We start from the raw sequence: 16,065 nt of genomic DNA on the forward strand, positions 1-16,065 counted from the left end.
ACTTACGCCTAGATAGATAGTTCGTTCGTTCGTTCGTTTTCAGCCAAATAGATAGATAGTAAGCGCACGAAAAGTGGGAAAACTTTTAGTAGACCATTCTGGTCTACTTAAAACTTTATTGTTTAGTTACATGTCTTAGTAATAACAAATAATAACATTTTATTACGATAAATGTGGATAAAAATCTCTATGAAAACTTTATTTCTAGCTTTTGCCCACGGCTTCACCAAAATCATAAAAAAGAGCTTTTACATTGCTATCGTGTTAAATTATTATTGATTCCCGATATATCCATACATTAACTCTCTGTCTGTTACCGTTTCAAGCTTATACCTATTATACCACTGAACCAATTTAGACGAAGACGATTGGCATAGAGAAAGAGATATTAGATACGAAATTCACGCGGACAAACCCGCGAGCAAAAGCTAGTGATTTTTTTTTTATTGAAATCATTTTAAGTGAAGTCCATTTCATTAAAGTACATTTCAATTTGTATTGAAGCTTTAATTCTCAAAACATAAATTCTAGTCTCTTTGGGATAAATAAAACTTGTTACAAAAGACTGAGAGTTCCTAAAGTTCTCAGTCTTAGAATTAATTAAGATTTAGGCTGAACCTTAATTAACCTATTTCAGCTTTCCATTGAAATACTTAAAGCTTTGGAAGGTATTCCGGGGAGGTCACTTTGTCACAATATTAATTAGATAGTATCAGATACGGAAGAAAAATATACATACAATGAGCAATATCTTTTTAAGCTTAAGTGATTTTAAATGTTTACAAAATCATAATAAAAAGGAAAATTACGTAAATGCTTCTTGCTTTCTACAAAGTTCTCAAATTAAACAGTACAGCAAAATCACTACCAATTCAAATATAATTGTTCGCAACTGCCGACTTGCTGACAATCAGCAATGCTGATCAGGAAGTTGGATCCTCCAAACTTTGGTTATTACCAACTGACAAAGTCAGCGAGCGCTGTCATTCATAAACTTGGAAATTAGACGATGATTATTATGTGTGGGGGGGGGGGTGCCTTGAAAATGTAAAGATTTCTTCCTGCTTAGAGCCAAAGCACACTTCCTACTTAGATGCGTTGCGGTGGTGGTGCGATTTCGGAGCGGTGTCGCTGCGTCGTCTTATATAGAAATGTTATTTGTGGCGGGCACACGAGCGGTGCAGCGAAATCTTTGCATCGTGTGCTTTGGCTCTTAGGATTGTTTTATTTATTCTTTACGCAGGACCACTAATAGTTTTGCTTCACTATAATATCGAAAGAATTGTGTTGTGTAATGCTGTCTGTTACACAGAATACTGCATCTGTACACCAAAGCTGCCGATCCGCCAGATATTATGAGTCATAGAGAAAGCATACGACGTATGGTCATTAGGGTGTTCCTTATATGACCGAAAAAAAATTTTTTTACATATTGAAATGCATACCCCCTATTTCTTTTCGTACTACTCAGACATACTTAAATACAAAATTTCATCTTCCTACGTCAACATTAACCCGTGCCGACCGAGCTCTGAAGATTTTGAAAAATTCTGGATTTACCCCTTTTTTTAAGTAGCTAAATCAATTAAAATATTTATTTTTTATAAAATATTTATAAAAAGAAGATAACATTACAGATCAGACAATATATTTTACTTTTGAGGGACCCTTTTTTACATTCTGGATACAGATTTCCATGCTCCTGAATATTGGCCTGATTTTTGCTACACTGTGCGAAGCAAAAAAAGCTTTTGCTCTTTCTTTGCAGTGATCAAACCATGAAAATCTTGCATAAGCTTTATAGCCCTTTCAGCTGTATCATTAACTACCCTTAAAGAAAGCACTTTTTTGCCTTTAAACAGGCAACATCTTTATCTCATATAAAATGTGTCTCAGGGGGAAATTATTTTCAATCGAGAAAATAAATTTATACTCTTGACAGACACAAAACCACTCAATGGTTTTCCAGCAACAATAAATAAGGCAGTATTATTATCAATTCATTAAAAACAGGATAAAAAATTAGTACAATGTCCTATTTACCATAGAAATAATCATACCTTCTTCAGATGGAATGTATCTCTTCCCAGAATCATACATACTCTCTCTTTGTACTTTTGCTACATGACGGTGTTTGTTCATTACCTTCATCATCAAAGAGTGATAAAACGGCAATTTCTTCTGATATGAAGTACCTACCAAAGATGTTGACTAAACTTGCTCAGGGCTGCCTTGGAAATCAATTTGTCAGCACTCTCATATACCTTTTGGAAAGTGGATGTCAAGAGTGCCTTAAGGCTTTCCTCAGAGCTGGTAAGCTGGTCGTGATGTCCTTGCGTTTGTATAGAATCTTAACGTGCTTGCGTAGTAAGAGATGACGATAAACCTCCGAAACATATTTGCTCTATTTTTTATTTATTTATTTAATTTTCTTTGCCTTGCACTTTCTACTCTCTTAACTAACTTTTTGTCTACACCTTAACACTCTGGACGCCTTGGTTTTATTTTTTTGTTAAAATATTTTATTTTGCAAATTATAAATAACTTGAAAAAATCGAACTGCCTAAGGCGGGAATTGAACCCACGACCTTCCGCTTGCCGGGCGACTGCTCTTCCAACTGAGCTACTTAGACACTGGATGAATCCGTCGAAATTTTCAAGTGTAATACGCTGTTACGGCCAGCGTTTGTTTCATCAATGTTGAGTATACCTACCCTACATCTAACAGAAATATTGTTGCAAACATTTAACTGTCAGTTAAGATGAAACAGCTCTTTTTACATAGTTATTTAATTTTTAGCGTTAAGAGTCGCATCTCAAACTAATTTGAAAATTATAAATAACTTGAAAAAATCGAACTGCCTAAGGCGAGACGCCTTAGCAGTCGCCCGGCAAGCGGAAGGTCGTGGGTTCAATTCCCGCCTTAGGCAGTTCGATTTTTTCAAGTTATTTATAATTTTCAAATTAGTTTGAGATGCGACTCTTAACGCTAAAAATTAAATAACTATATATTTTATTTGTTTTTAAATCCTCCTCACCGCGGCGCTTACAACTTTTTAAAATATTTTTTCTTGCAACTCCCTCCAAGCATGGTGAAGATACACAAGTTTTTTTAAACAGTTAGGCTCTGGTAGGATTTATAGCTTTTCCCAAAATATAATACACTCCCGAATGATGAGATTAGAGCTTTGAATAATATTTAATTAACTTCGCAAAATATGTTAAAAAAATACTGCAAAAACTTGACGATTAACGGTAACTTTGTGCCTATTATTTGATAAATTTACGTCCCCGACTAAGAAAATACTTTTTTTATTGCTTCTTAATTCCACAGCCATCTTCTAAATGTCAAACAATAGGTGTTAATCACGAGATTAATTGAGAACAAATGACAAATACCGCGAATACGCACCGCTACTGCCGCGCAACATGTTTCGATGCAAGTCGGCACGGGTTATCGTACTCCAAATAAGGTAAAAAATTATTTCCGAGTGTTTTAGAGGCAAACAAACAAAACTAAGACCTATGCGTTACAAATTTAAAACTTTGAAAAATAAGGGACACCCTAATGGTCATTTAACGTCGATATGATTCTTTTAAATAAAGCCGTCGACACCAAGCTTGGTGTGTATCGTCCTTAAAGCAACGGCGTCTTTATAGACGAAGAAATTAAAATAGTCTTAATAGTTTTTTTGTTCTATGCCTAATTGAAAACCAAAAAATTGGGCTAAATCAATGATGACGTCACAAGCCAGCATTATTGCGATGCCCTTTCGGTATGTGTCAAGATTTGCCAACAATTTTAAATTAGAGTGCTCAAAGCGGGCTTAAAAAGCTTTGAATATTTCGTGCTTAAAATTAAAATGCTTAGAATATTCTAAGATAATATGATCTCGGTTCTATTTTGTTGGTTTACAGGAGAGGAGACACATTTGGTGTTGAGGGTCGTTTTGCTTAAAATAGGACACGAAAAAAAGGTATGTTTTTCTCTGTTTATGTAACTTAATTGTGTCTTAGAAACCAATTACTTTGTCAACAACGAAGTAAATATATTTTCTAAATTACCCAATCGAGTTACGTATTTCATTATGTTGCGTAATATTTACCCTATTTTTAGGATTTCAATAGATAATAATGATAGTACCCCAATTTTATCAATCAAATTGATTATATTAAGCCTATTTGTGTTGAGACAAATCTGGAATAAGTAGCCCGTTCATTATTCCATTATGGATCTGATAAACACCAATAAAAAACACCGGGTATCGTTAAAGTTACGGTTAATGTTAGGTGGTACAACCCAGCCTTATACTACTAAAAGGGGCGAGTCGACAAAAAACAGTACCTGCATAAAACGATGTCTCCATTTAATAATCCTAACCTAGACCAAAAAAATGAAACTCACCTCCATCCAGCGTCTTCGTAGCATAAGTATAGATGGTAGAAGCGGTGCCTGCATCGTTCGTCGCAGTCACTCTTAGCTGGTACCAGTTGGCGGGAGCAAGAGAGCCGACCGCGTACGAAGTGGGGATGGACCGCAGAGGGGGGGCCTGGTAGTGACCCTCGATGTAACTCCAGCCGAGGTTGAGGTCCATGGGCTGGACAAAAAAGATCGAATAAGAAGGAATAAAAACATGACCCTCCTTTTGCAAAGTCATCCAAAAGTAAAGACTTTTTGGTACTTTTATTTATTTTATCGAATTTCAGGTTTTTCACAGTATCCTAAATTCTGCTAAACTTGCATTTTCTCACGTCTACTACAGTTTTCCGTCATGTAAAAGTAATACGCTGCGCGCGGTCCTATTTACTATTACTTATTCTGTGGCGCGGTTTTATAATCGGCACTTGTGGATAATTTACTTCGTTCATAGAGAAATACGCACGCACAGTAAACTACAAAACTTATAGACATTATGGAGGGCGAAAAGAAGCCTTAGTTAGCCTTTAAAACATAAGGTATGCATACTTTTTTTTTTTAAATATAACGTTAAAAAAATTGGCAACTGTTGGCATTTTCACCCTGTATAGTGTACGCTCTTTGTTTTAATATAACTTTTGCATAGTGTTACTCATAATATTTTGTGAAAAAAAAAACTTCCATAATGTCTGAATGGGGAATAAAACTGTTATAAAAGTATTTCATTACCCATAAAAACGAGCCTCGTAAAATAAACTTACCTGTCATAAATTCTACAAAAAATTAACCATACAGTAAGTGAAGCCATTTATTTTTGTTGAAATATAGCATGTATTACAATGATAAAAGGTGCATATTAAACGACTTGATATGCCGTTTTCTGTAGTCTAAATACGAGTATACATAACTCGAAGGTGACTGACTGACCGTTTGACTGACTGACATAGTGATCTATCAACGCACAGCTCAAACCACTGGACTGAAATTTGGCATGCAGGTAGATGTTATGACGTAGGCATCCGTTAAGAAAGGATTTTACGAAACTCCACCCCTAAGGGGGTAGAACGGGATCCACGCGTACGAAGTCGCGGGCGGCCGCTAGTCTGTAATAAGGTTATCGAATACCTACTCCATATTGGTTAATGTTTGCCAAACGTTTGCCAAATACAAGGCAAACATATTGACGTAATAAAGTGATATTGGCATCAATTCAAGACACTTAGGGAGAAATGTAGGCATTTGGTATTCGCTCTAATAAATGTCAATGTAAATAAAGGAACTTTAATCATTTTACGGAAGAAAAGCTCATAATTTTTCGGTTCTATAAAAATAGAGCCTAAAAATTACAAAAGTACTACCTACCTATTGTAATCAAATAAAAAACTAACTTACTGAGGGTCATTTTCACCAGAACTAATGTTTGTTTCATGGTATTTTTTATAGATAAACCTTTATATTTTGTGCACTTAATAAATGTGACCTTTGAACATCAAATTTTCATGTAAGTATTTACCTACTTCCCAAACAGTTATTCCTTATTCATCTATCATTTATCAAATATCCATTATATTATTTTAGTAAAGATACTTGTNAAAAAAAAAAAAACCCAGTCAGTTCCGCGTTTTCTCCTCAACAAGCTACAACACCAAGCTCTCGCCACTGCTCCGAGGAACCGGTCACAGTCTCAACCACAACCGAGTTATCATTTCTGCGCTCCCCGCCCCCTTCGTCTCGCTCTCCCGCTCGCGCTGCACCCCGCATCGCGCCGTGTCAAGGCGTACGGTATCAAGGGTCCGCACAGGGTTGCAACCCCATACCGTCCGGCACAATACTGAAGATAAAATGCTCTAGAACTTGACATAATAAGTACAATGTTCAAGGCACGAAGACGCAATATGAAAAAAAAACGAAACTTATTTTTTTACGACCGCCCTATATTTTTACGTCACATAAAAATCACCAATCAAACTCACCGCTTTATTGTCAGTTCGGATCCAGTTCGAGGATCCTAGAGGCCTGTACTCCACCTCCCACTTGGTGACGTCACAGCCACCATCGTCCCAGCCACTGAGCTGGATGTAGATATGGGTGGCGTTGCTCCAAAGCCAGTCGGTCGATGGTGGAGAGATCGGAGCTGTGGAGAAGCGCTGGTTTAAAATAATGCTCCATAAAAAGCTTAAGAGAAAATGTAGTATGGACAAGTCTTTTCCTGGGATAATCTTCACTGGTTGGGTTTTTATTGGCAGTCATGCTTTAGATCCTGGCTACACAGGAGTTGCAGCGGTGGGATAGGTGAGGTGGGAATAGTCCCGTAAGCCCCCCACTAGGTGGACCGACAATCTGGTGAGGGTCACGGGAGGTGCCTGGATGCAGACCGCTACCAACCGTGGATGTGGAAGTCATTGGGGGAGGCCTATGTTCAGCAGTGGACGTCCTGTGGCTGAAATGATGATATAACGTAACGTCAGGCTTCTCCATTAGAATCAGTAACTAAGTTATAATTTTTTTGCTACAAGAATTGAACAAAATAGCGCTAGTAACAACTTTTTGATTTTCACGTCCCTATAAACTCATCCACGAAGTTTCCAAGAACTTAATTTTAAGATTGATGCGCTAACGAATCTCATTAATTAGTTTGGCTCGATTAGAATATTACAATATTCATCACTAAGCCCTAACGAGTTAAGTTTTTAAGGAGATTAACATGAACCTAATCTATTTCTTTGAAGCGCAATAAATTCTAAAGTTAATCTGAGGGCAGCGACGCAATTAATTATGAGCTTGAACAATCGTAAACACGTCTGTTTTTATAGAATACTAGCTGACCCGGCGAACTTTGTTCCGCCTTATCTTAGACTTTTTTTTATTTCGAACGGGATAAAAAGTATCCTATGTCTTTCTCCTGGCTCTAAACTACCTCCCTGACAATTTTCAGCTAAATCGGTTCAGCCGTTCTTGAGTTATAAGTGGAGTAACTAACACGACTTTCTTTTATAATAGACTAGCTGACCCGGCGAACTTTGTTCCGCCTTAATGGCAATAAATAAGCAGACTTTTTTTTAATTTCGAACGGGATAAAAAGTCCTATCCTATCCTATGTCCTTCTCCTGGCTCTAAACTACCTCCCTGACAATTTTCAGCTAAATCGGTTCAGTCGTTCTTGAGTTATAAGCGAAGTAACTAACACGACTTTCTTTTATATATATAAGATAGAAGACTAGCTGACCCGGCGAACTTTGTTCCGCCTTAATGGCAATAAATAACGGGATAAAAAGTATCCTATGTCCTTCTCCTGGCTCTAAACTACCTCCCTGACAATTTTCAGCTAAATCGGTTAAGCCGTTCTTGAGTTATAAGTGGAGTAACTAACACGACTTTCTTTTATAATATAGAAGATTACATAATTATAGATCTAGAACTTAAAACTCAATCAGTGCCTGAGATATAGAAGCGGCACGGGACGTTTGAGGCGTCAAACGTCAGCGAGACTTCACATATGCTTCAGTGGGTCTAGACAAAGTGCAAATTATAATCGCAAACCAGTCGAAAAGTGGTCGAAAAGCCCCTTTTTTGTATGGAGTTTTGACGGATTCGATTTTAGATTCGATCAAAAAGTGCGTTTTGTCTAGGGGGGCAGATTTGTATGATCTGTCACGTCATAATATGTCAATGTCACTCCTCCCGTGCCGCTCCCATGCCACAGGCACTGACTGATTTAAGCAAGCGCTAGACAATATTAAATAGACCCGTTAACCCCTTGTAGTAAGCTAAATACGCAAGTTATTGTTTAGAAAACCTAATATACTCGTACCTATCTATGTGTTCTGACCACACGGTGCATCTTATACCTACCTAACTCAGAGATCACGTTATTGTGGGATACATGGACCTATGTGGGATATCTATATATGTAAAAGAAAGTCGTGTTAGTTACTCCACTTATAACTCAAGAACGGCTGAACCGATTTAGCTGAAAATTGTCAGGGAGGTAGTTTAGAGCCAGGAGAAGGACATAGGATACTTTTTATCCCGTTCGAAATAAAAAAAAGTCTGCTTATTTATTGCCATTAAGGCGGAACAAAGTTCGCCGGGTCAGCTAGTAAATATATATAAATAGGGACATTTAATGTCTGCCTTATTAATGTTTAATTGTTTTGATGTCTTAAGGGTTGTAATAATTTACCCAAATTAACTTATATTTAAATTTAAACACTAAGATTGTGTAACCTGAGCGCTGCATGTTCAATCATGATTATTATTTTTAGGCATGGTTGAGGATGCAGCGCTTATTGGTACTCATTACCTGATAAAATGTAATAATGTACGAACTTATTTAAGCAGCTAGGAAACTCTTTAATTGGCTTAGATTTAATGCTCATCAAACTAACATGAATATTGTAAAACAGCTGTTGAGTTTCTGAATAAATAAATAAATGAATAAGTTATGAGTAGGTCAACATCGAGACTAAAAGTGACAATTTAATCCAATGGCAATTTCAAATTGTTACTCAATACATTTCTCAGTAGGTAATTAATATTCTGTGATTAAGTTTAAGAGAGTTGTCAGCAACGTGGTTCTTTTGCTGTCCTGTTTTAAAAAGAAAAATACTTTGTTAATAATTGCCTTTGATAAAAATGAGAATAATTTTTAATCCATTTATTTATTTTCAAGTATTTTTTCCATTATTATTACATTAATTTTCTAGTGATAGTAAACATGCTCTCGCCATGACGATGGCAACTCTTAAACTTGGTTTTAAGTAACTCGTTTAATGACAAAATCCGTCCTAAATAAATTGAAATCCAGACAGATCCTATAAAATTTATACAGACGGGCAAACTCGGAGAAAACTTGGTAAGCTACTTAGTACAAACAATCCTACAAAATTTCGCTGACTCAATCATTTCGAATGTAAGTTAAGGGCTTAATTATACTTAAAGACTTAAGTTCAGTTCAATTTGTTTACTTTGATAATGAGGTCAGTAATGTTTCCGAAGTTTGGGAATAAATCTAACTGCGGATATTACTCAATTAATTTCAATTAAGATAAATCAGAGTCCTTGACCCAAGTGATTGGAGGCCGATTTACAAATAACACTAAATAATAATAATGTTACAAAATAAATGAGATCCGAAAATATCTAATTCGAAAGAAAAGTTAATTAAGTTTTCACGCTTATGAGCCAATGCACACGATGCGTTGCGGTGGCGGTGCGACTAGGGTTGTCAGGCGTCCGGCTTTAGCCGGACATGTTTGGCTTTTTAGGGTCTTGTCCGGCCAAATATTGCCTTGTCCGGCCTGTCCGGCTTTTGTTAGGCTTTTTATTTGGTTGCCGCGCCAGGCGAAAGTCGAGCCACATAATCATAATTATGAAGCGCACGCATCAGGATGTTGGTTAGCAACCGATGATGATAGTACTCACTCATGAGCTGACACTAATTGCACAATTGCACCACGGAGCAGTGTCGCTGCTTCGTCTTGAGCTTTAACCACACCAACGCGTGCAGATCGCCATCGCAGGCGCGATCAAAGGCCAATGACAGGTCGCGCGACCCATGACAGTCCGCGCGATCTGTCATTTCCCTATGATTGCCCCGTGATCGCGCCGGCGTTGGAGATCTGCACGCGTTGAAAATGAAGCATTACATAGAAGTGTGGCGGGCTCACGAGCAGTGCGCATGGCGAAATCTTTGCGATGTCCCGCCACAACGCATAGCGTTAATCAATTTTGACGAATTTTCCTATCGGGAAAAACCTAAGACCAAGGAGAAAAATATTAGACCTTTAATGCCAAAATGAATCTTACAGAAGATGAGTAAATAGGACATGAATGTTGTTTGTACGAAGTACAGTCAACAGTCAGTGACACCCAAAGTATCCAAAAATCGCAACACATCTTTGTTTCAATTGGAATAAGGTTGGGTTGTCAACTTTTTGGCTACTTTGAGAGTCACGTACTGTTTTAGGCTACCGTACCGGTAATAATTTCTCAAGAGACCTGGATTTTGATCTTTTGAAGCACAAATATTTTGTTTTTAAGCCGACAAATTTCCAGGTCTAGATATTTTAAGCAACAATCACATTAGGATACTTTAACTGATTGGCAAAGTCAGAATGGACGTACCTAGCCACTTTCATTAAAAGTATCTTTATTTCGAGCAGAGGTAATGGAATTAAAAAGCTTCATAAGCTCGTCTAAAAACCGCTTCATGTTTATCTCCATTTTATAATTAACTAGATTAGTTTTCGTTCAAAGCGATTTTAAGTGCTATAAAATAGAATTAAATAGTAGAGGAAATATGGAAAGGCTTATAAAAAGCTTTACGTTCATAATTATATTGATGTTGGATGATTGGGATTTAACCACAAAACCTATTTAATATTTCGCCACACGGTTAGATTGTAGCTTCCATATTTAATGTAATATTTATTTAATTATAAATGCGAAAGTAGCTTTTCATGCTTAAACTGCTGAACTGACTGACAAGGCTTCCATCACCGGGGAACCAGACGCAGGTTAGCGTACCATCCCTACATTGTCGACATTCCACCAGCTCGCACAAAGCGTTCCGACAACTCTTTTATAATGCGAACAGCTAGGGACTGGAATTCGCTGCCTGCTGCTGTCTTTCCTGAATACTATAATCCGGGCTTTGTCAAGGCGAGAGTGAATAGGCACTTACAAGGCAGAAATGTAGATACCATTCTAGACTGCATCTCACTTAACTTAAATTACTGCCTTGTCTTGCATAAAAAAAGCAATTAGTCTAAGATCCTGGGACCATTTCCAAGGACATAGCTTAGATTTTACCCCAAAAATCAACCTTCTATTCGAAGGGTGCTGAAAAGTTGTATCGACACTTGCCTCCTCCCAAAGTGATGACGTCAGCATGCGCCGGCACCGACGTCCCGATGCTGTCGGTGGCGGTGACCCTCACGGAGTATTTGGTTCCGCACTTCAGCCCGGCCAGGGTGTGTTGCTGGACGCCAGGCAGCCTGGTCTCTCGGGCCACTGGCCAGGCCTCTTGCCAGAGGCCGTCGCCTTCACGCCAGGTTAGATTGTAACCTAGGGCAACATGTAGTCATCATCATCATCATTTCAGCTACAGGACATCCACTGCTGAACATAGGCCTCTCCCAATGATTTCCATATTGCCCAGTTGGTAGCGGCCTGCACCCAGCGCCTTCCTGCTACCTTTATGAGGTCGCCGGTCCAAGGAATCGAAAAAGTAAGGCTTTGTAGATATAGCGATGACTCTCACTCGGTGGACAGGCGATCTGGTAAAGGTCGTGGAAAGCGTTGTTGCAACCAGTTGAGGAAATTCTTGGAAGACTTTGTCCAACAGTAGACGTTTCAAGAGACATCTTCTAGATTATTAAATTGAATTAAATTAGTTTAATCAGGCGTCAAATGTACTTACATTTGACGCCGATTTGATTAGCTTACGCTAATCTGTCTTATGACAATAAATTATGTATGTTTTGGTAAATGCTTACTAAAGTCTATTAAAAAGTATATCGTGAAAATTTATTTTGTGGGATATTAAAATTAAAAAGGCCTATTTTGGAAATTGTAGAGCAAAAATACAAAAAATTACAATTGTACTTCTAATGTCATACTCACTGATACCCAAATTCGAAGTGTCATTCCCATAAGGTCTGATCTCATCCCATTCCACCACAATGTAGTCCTTATACGGGGTAGCCCTTATAGCTGGAGGGTCTGGCAAGGGCAGGACTCGAACCGTGTACACCACCGAGTCGGAACCGTATAGGTTCTTGGCGAGACAGGTGTAGTTGCCGCTCAAAGCTTGGTCTATACCTGGAGGAAATATTCTTGAGGTTTACAAATTATTTAAGAGAAATTAAAAAAAAAATGTACACGTCGCGAATTGATAGAGCGTGACTTTTTTGGCTTCTACATTGTGTATACTAGGAGTCTATTAAGTATACGTTGAATTGTGAAATCAGAAAAATAATGATTTTGAATAACAAAAGTTAGACAGTATTTATGAGCGCTTTCACATTTGGGCGATTTAGCAGCGCGAAAAACGCGCGACAGACGCGCGACAAACGAGCGACAGACGCGCGAAAATTTCATACTATGTGACAGCGGATGCATGCCTTCACATTATAAAAACGCTGCTGCCGCGCTTCTAACGCCATAATGTGAAAGTGCTCTAACTGTAGTTTTTATGGTCTCATATAACAAAAGTAAGGAACAAAAATCTAGCACATCACCGACTATAGTTTCTCCAATTCTTTACATGTGTGGTGGCTAGCTACAGTTCATTTTTCAAAAGTTTAAGTTATTTTTATTTAATTTTATTTATTTTTATTAACTAACAACAAAAAGTTCGGCTGGGTCATCATGGTCAAATGCCATCTTACATTAACAATAATAAACATCAAAAGTCTGTCAAACTCCATAAAAAAAACACCGGTTATTAAAGTAAGGTGGTGTAACTCAGCCTTATTGTCGCTCATTACCACTTACTTTTGATCAGCAAGCTGTCGTCCCGGTTCCTGGTAAACCTGGGGTGGTGGGTGATGATGTTCTGGTTGTGGTACCACACGGTCCTAGGAGGGGGGGAGCCGACACTCTTGCACGCTAGGAGGAGGGAGTTCCTCACTGCTACAGTCACTTCTCCTCCTAATGACGCTACGCCTGCCACAACTGGTGGAAAACAAAATGAAAGTAAGTAGTCAAGTGCTCTCTTAAAGTTGTTTCCAGAAAATATATTAAACTATAGACTGTGCGACTGGCACCCGCAGTGAGTGTGCGAGCGCGCGATAGCAACATAATTACGCGCGAGCGATAAGAATGGGTAGCTAGGGGTCATTGGACAAAATTCTACGTGCTCAACTGCTCACGGACCGGGCTTTAGATAGGAAGCTTTTCCCAGTAAAGATGCATAATATTACAATAACGTATCAGTGTATATGAGTGTCTTTGCACCTGCAAAAAATAAATTCTGAAGATTGTGTGCATCGCTTATTCTTTTATTTAATTACACATGTTTTAATACCTACAAACCTACATACGTATTATTTTGCCTTTGTCTTTGGGATTTCATAACGAGTATAGTCCTAAAGTCCTAAGTCTTCAAACTTCTTGATCTCTCATTTTTACTAGCATATTGAAGTATCTACGTCCCTCCAAAGAAAAATCATTTACCTCTCTGTGAAGGAGTGTTAGTGACTCTCCTGCTCTCAGGTCCTTCGCCGATGATGGTGCTGGCGGTGACCCACACATCATACTGTCTGCCTTCGTTCAGCCCTTTCAGTTCTACTGTTTGAGTCTTCTCATAAGCATCAGTCGTTTGCTGTGCATCTATCCGAAGGGTTTGGGGGCCGTCGTTGCTAAAAAGAGTTGTTCACTTCAGTCGCAATGGAAAACTTTGTTATGATTATGCAGAATTTTGATATGGTGAACAAAATACAATATTTATTTATTTATACTTCAGTGAAAAATTATAACATTAGGCGAACTTAATGCCATAAGGCATTCTCATCCAGTTTACCTTTGGGTTATGCAGAAAAATTAGTTACTTTCTGTCTATATCTAATGAATTAAGTTGGAAGATAATTATTATATATAATAGATAATTCAATCTTCAACGAAACTTTAGGTTGGATTGCACCATCATACTTTAACTTTAAACAAACAAACAAGTTTAACGTCAAAAGTATATAAAACTCTATCCAAAAACACGTGTTATGGTTAAAATTACAACTGAAATAAAGTGGTGCAACTCAGCGTAACATTGATTTTAATGATAGAAACTTTATTATGAAAGATCATAGTTCACCTGCAATGAGCTGAAATAAACTATTATAATAAATATTGTTGGCCAGAATAATCCCAAAACAGTCTAAAAGTAAAAAAGATAAATATACTTAGAAATGATTTTATTCCATTTAATGAATATTAAAATGAGTTCTTCTACGTTTTTATGACACTAATTTGGAAACTTTTCGAATAATTAAAAGTTTTAGTCACGAACATCTCTCAACACGATTTTCATAATCACGTTGGAAATATAATTGGTTTCTTTCGTAGCCTTCTTGGAAGTTCCAACGTGAATATTTTAATAAAAATAATTAAATTAAGGAACTTAAAAAAAAATATTGGAATTTAATTTGTAAATACAAATCTAAGGTCTATTCCACTTTGATCACCTGGCTTTGTTCACCCAGGTGATCAAAGTGGACTCCAGTAATCCAGTTACATTACCTATTATAATTATTTTAGTGTCGTTTGATCACCTACAAACAAATCACACCTCCTCTGAATAGTCACATGTCCAATTGTTGTACTTACATATTTTGTTTTGTAACATTTTTGATATTTTCTAAAAACCGCATAAAACAGATCACCTGGGTGATCAGAGTGGACTTGGGACGGGAAAGGTCGTGGGTTCAATTCCCGCCTTAGGCAGTTCGATTTTTTCAAGTTATTAATAATTTAGAGATACTTTGTCTACCACCTTATTGGAGGTTCTGGCATGCGATCCTATTGTTACGCATTAAAGAAAAATACTATAGGAAATATAGGAGACAGAAACACAAACATTGATTCTTACCTTGCAGTGGGTTTACAATAAACTGTATAATGTAGCAGCCTGCCATTCGGTTGTCGTGGTTTTTTCCAACTGACCAGTAATATGTTTGAAGATTGCGATAGGAGCTTGATTTCTGCTGGGGCGTCAGGAACTAAAACATAGTAATATTATTAATAAGGGTTCCAAACAAAATTATTCATATTCATAAACACCTACACCATTTTAACATTACAGAAAATTATTAGTTCAACCTTTAAAATAGATGGAGAGAACACACTTATTGTACACCACACAAGACAAAAAAGAAAAAAAGAGACGTCACAATTTAAGGAAATAACACACTTATCAACCCGGAAAGGGTTCGTAACCGTATGAACTCGAGAGTTCTTATTCTTCGTATGAAACTCCATACTGCAACGCACACTTATCCGCACCGTAACGTAAACGCCTCGCTTCGCGGTTGACAGCGCGCGTAAGGCGATGACAGCTCGCAAAAGGCGATTGATCCCTTTCCCAGTTGATAAGTCTGCTTTGACCTTTAGGCCTTTCAAAATGTTAAGCCCTTAGTAACAGCTGTTATGTAATCCCTTAGAATTTCTCTCCGTGATTATTGTCAATACTGATATCGTCTGAATAATCTAAACGCTCTAATATTAATTATTTGTGGCCAATTACCTGCGGTTCATAGCCGTGAACTGAATAGTGACAAATGTCAAATTGTCTACTACACTTTGATATTAGCCAAAAGGCTGATAAGCGATTGTCAAATTGTCAATCTGAAGAGATTTCTGTGGGTCTAGTCAAAATGCCATCGCAAACCAATAGGAAGTTTTCACTAATGTCAGTCGTCGCGTCACCAGTAATTCGATTCGATCGGAAAATGGCAGCCAAAATGCACATTGAACCACCAACGACGCGGCGATATAAAAGTTCATTCAAAATCGAATAAAAGTTAAAAAATGTCTATGACTTTGCGATTGTTTTTACTTTTTCTAGCTTTTTTTTTTAATTAGTTTCTTCTTTCTTTCTGCTCTCTGTTTACGTCTATGCTTCGCCGTCAAACTAACTGTCAAAACGACAT

The 16,065-nt window shown here is 37.6% G+C and overlaps 1 protein-coding gene across 1 annotated transcript in view; it reads right to left on the reverse strand.

The window, feature by feature from the left end:
• LOC114358487 (Down syndrome cell adhesion molecule-like protein Dscam2) overlaps window positions 1-16,065 on the reverse strand; it is a 71,471-nt gene that overhangs the window by 18,170 nt on the left and 37,236 nt on the right. The window contains exons 20-26 of the mRNA XM_028312464.1: window positions 15,006-15,135; window positions 13,598-13,782; window positions 12,917-13,096; window positions 12,044-12,241; window positions 11,285-11,485; window positions 6,391-6,551; window positions 4,406-4,598 (exon numbers count right to left, since the gene is read on the reverse strand). Of these exons, the coding sequence (XP_028168265.1) occupies window positions 4,406-4,598; window positions 6,391-6,551; window positions 11,285-11,485; window positions 12,044-12,241; window positions 12,917-13,096; window positions 13,598-13,782; window positions 15,006-15,135 (1,248 nt within the window). The remainder of the gene's footprint in view (window positions 1-4,405; window positions 4,599-6,390; window positions 6,552-11,284; window positions 11,486-12,043; window positions 12,242-12,916; window positions 13,097-13,597; window positions 13,783-15,005; window positions 15,136-16,065) is intronic.

The sequence above is a fragment of the Ostrinia furnacalis genome, unplaced genomic scaffold (assembly GCF_004193835.3).
Source record: "Ostrinia furnacalis isolate ACB-3 unplaced genomic scaffold, ASM419383v2 OfSCF3961, whole genome shotgun sequence".
Classification (NCBI taxonomy): domain Eukaryota; kingdom Metazoa; phylum Arthropoda; class Insecta; order Lepidoptera; family Crambidae; genus Ostrinia; species Ostrinia furnacalis.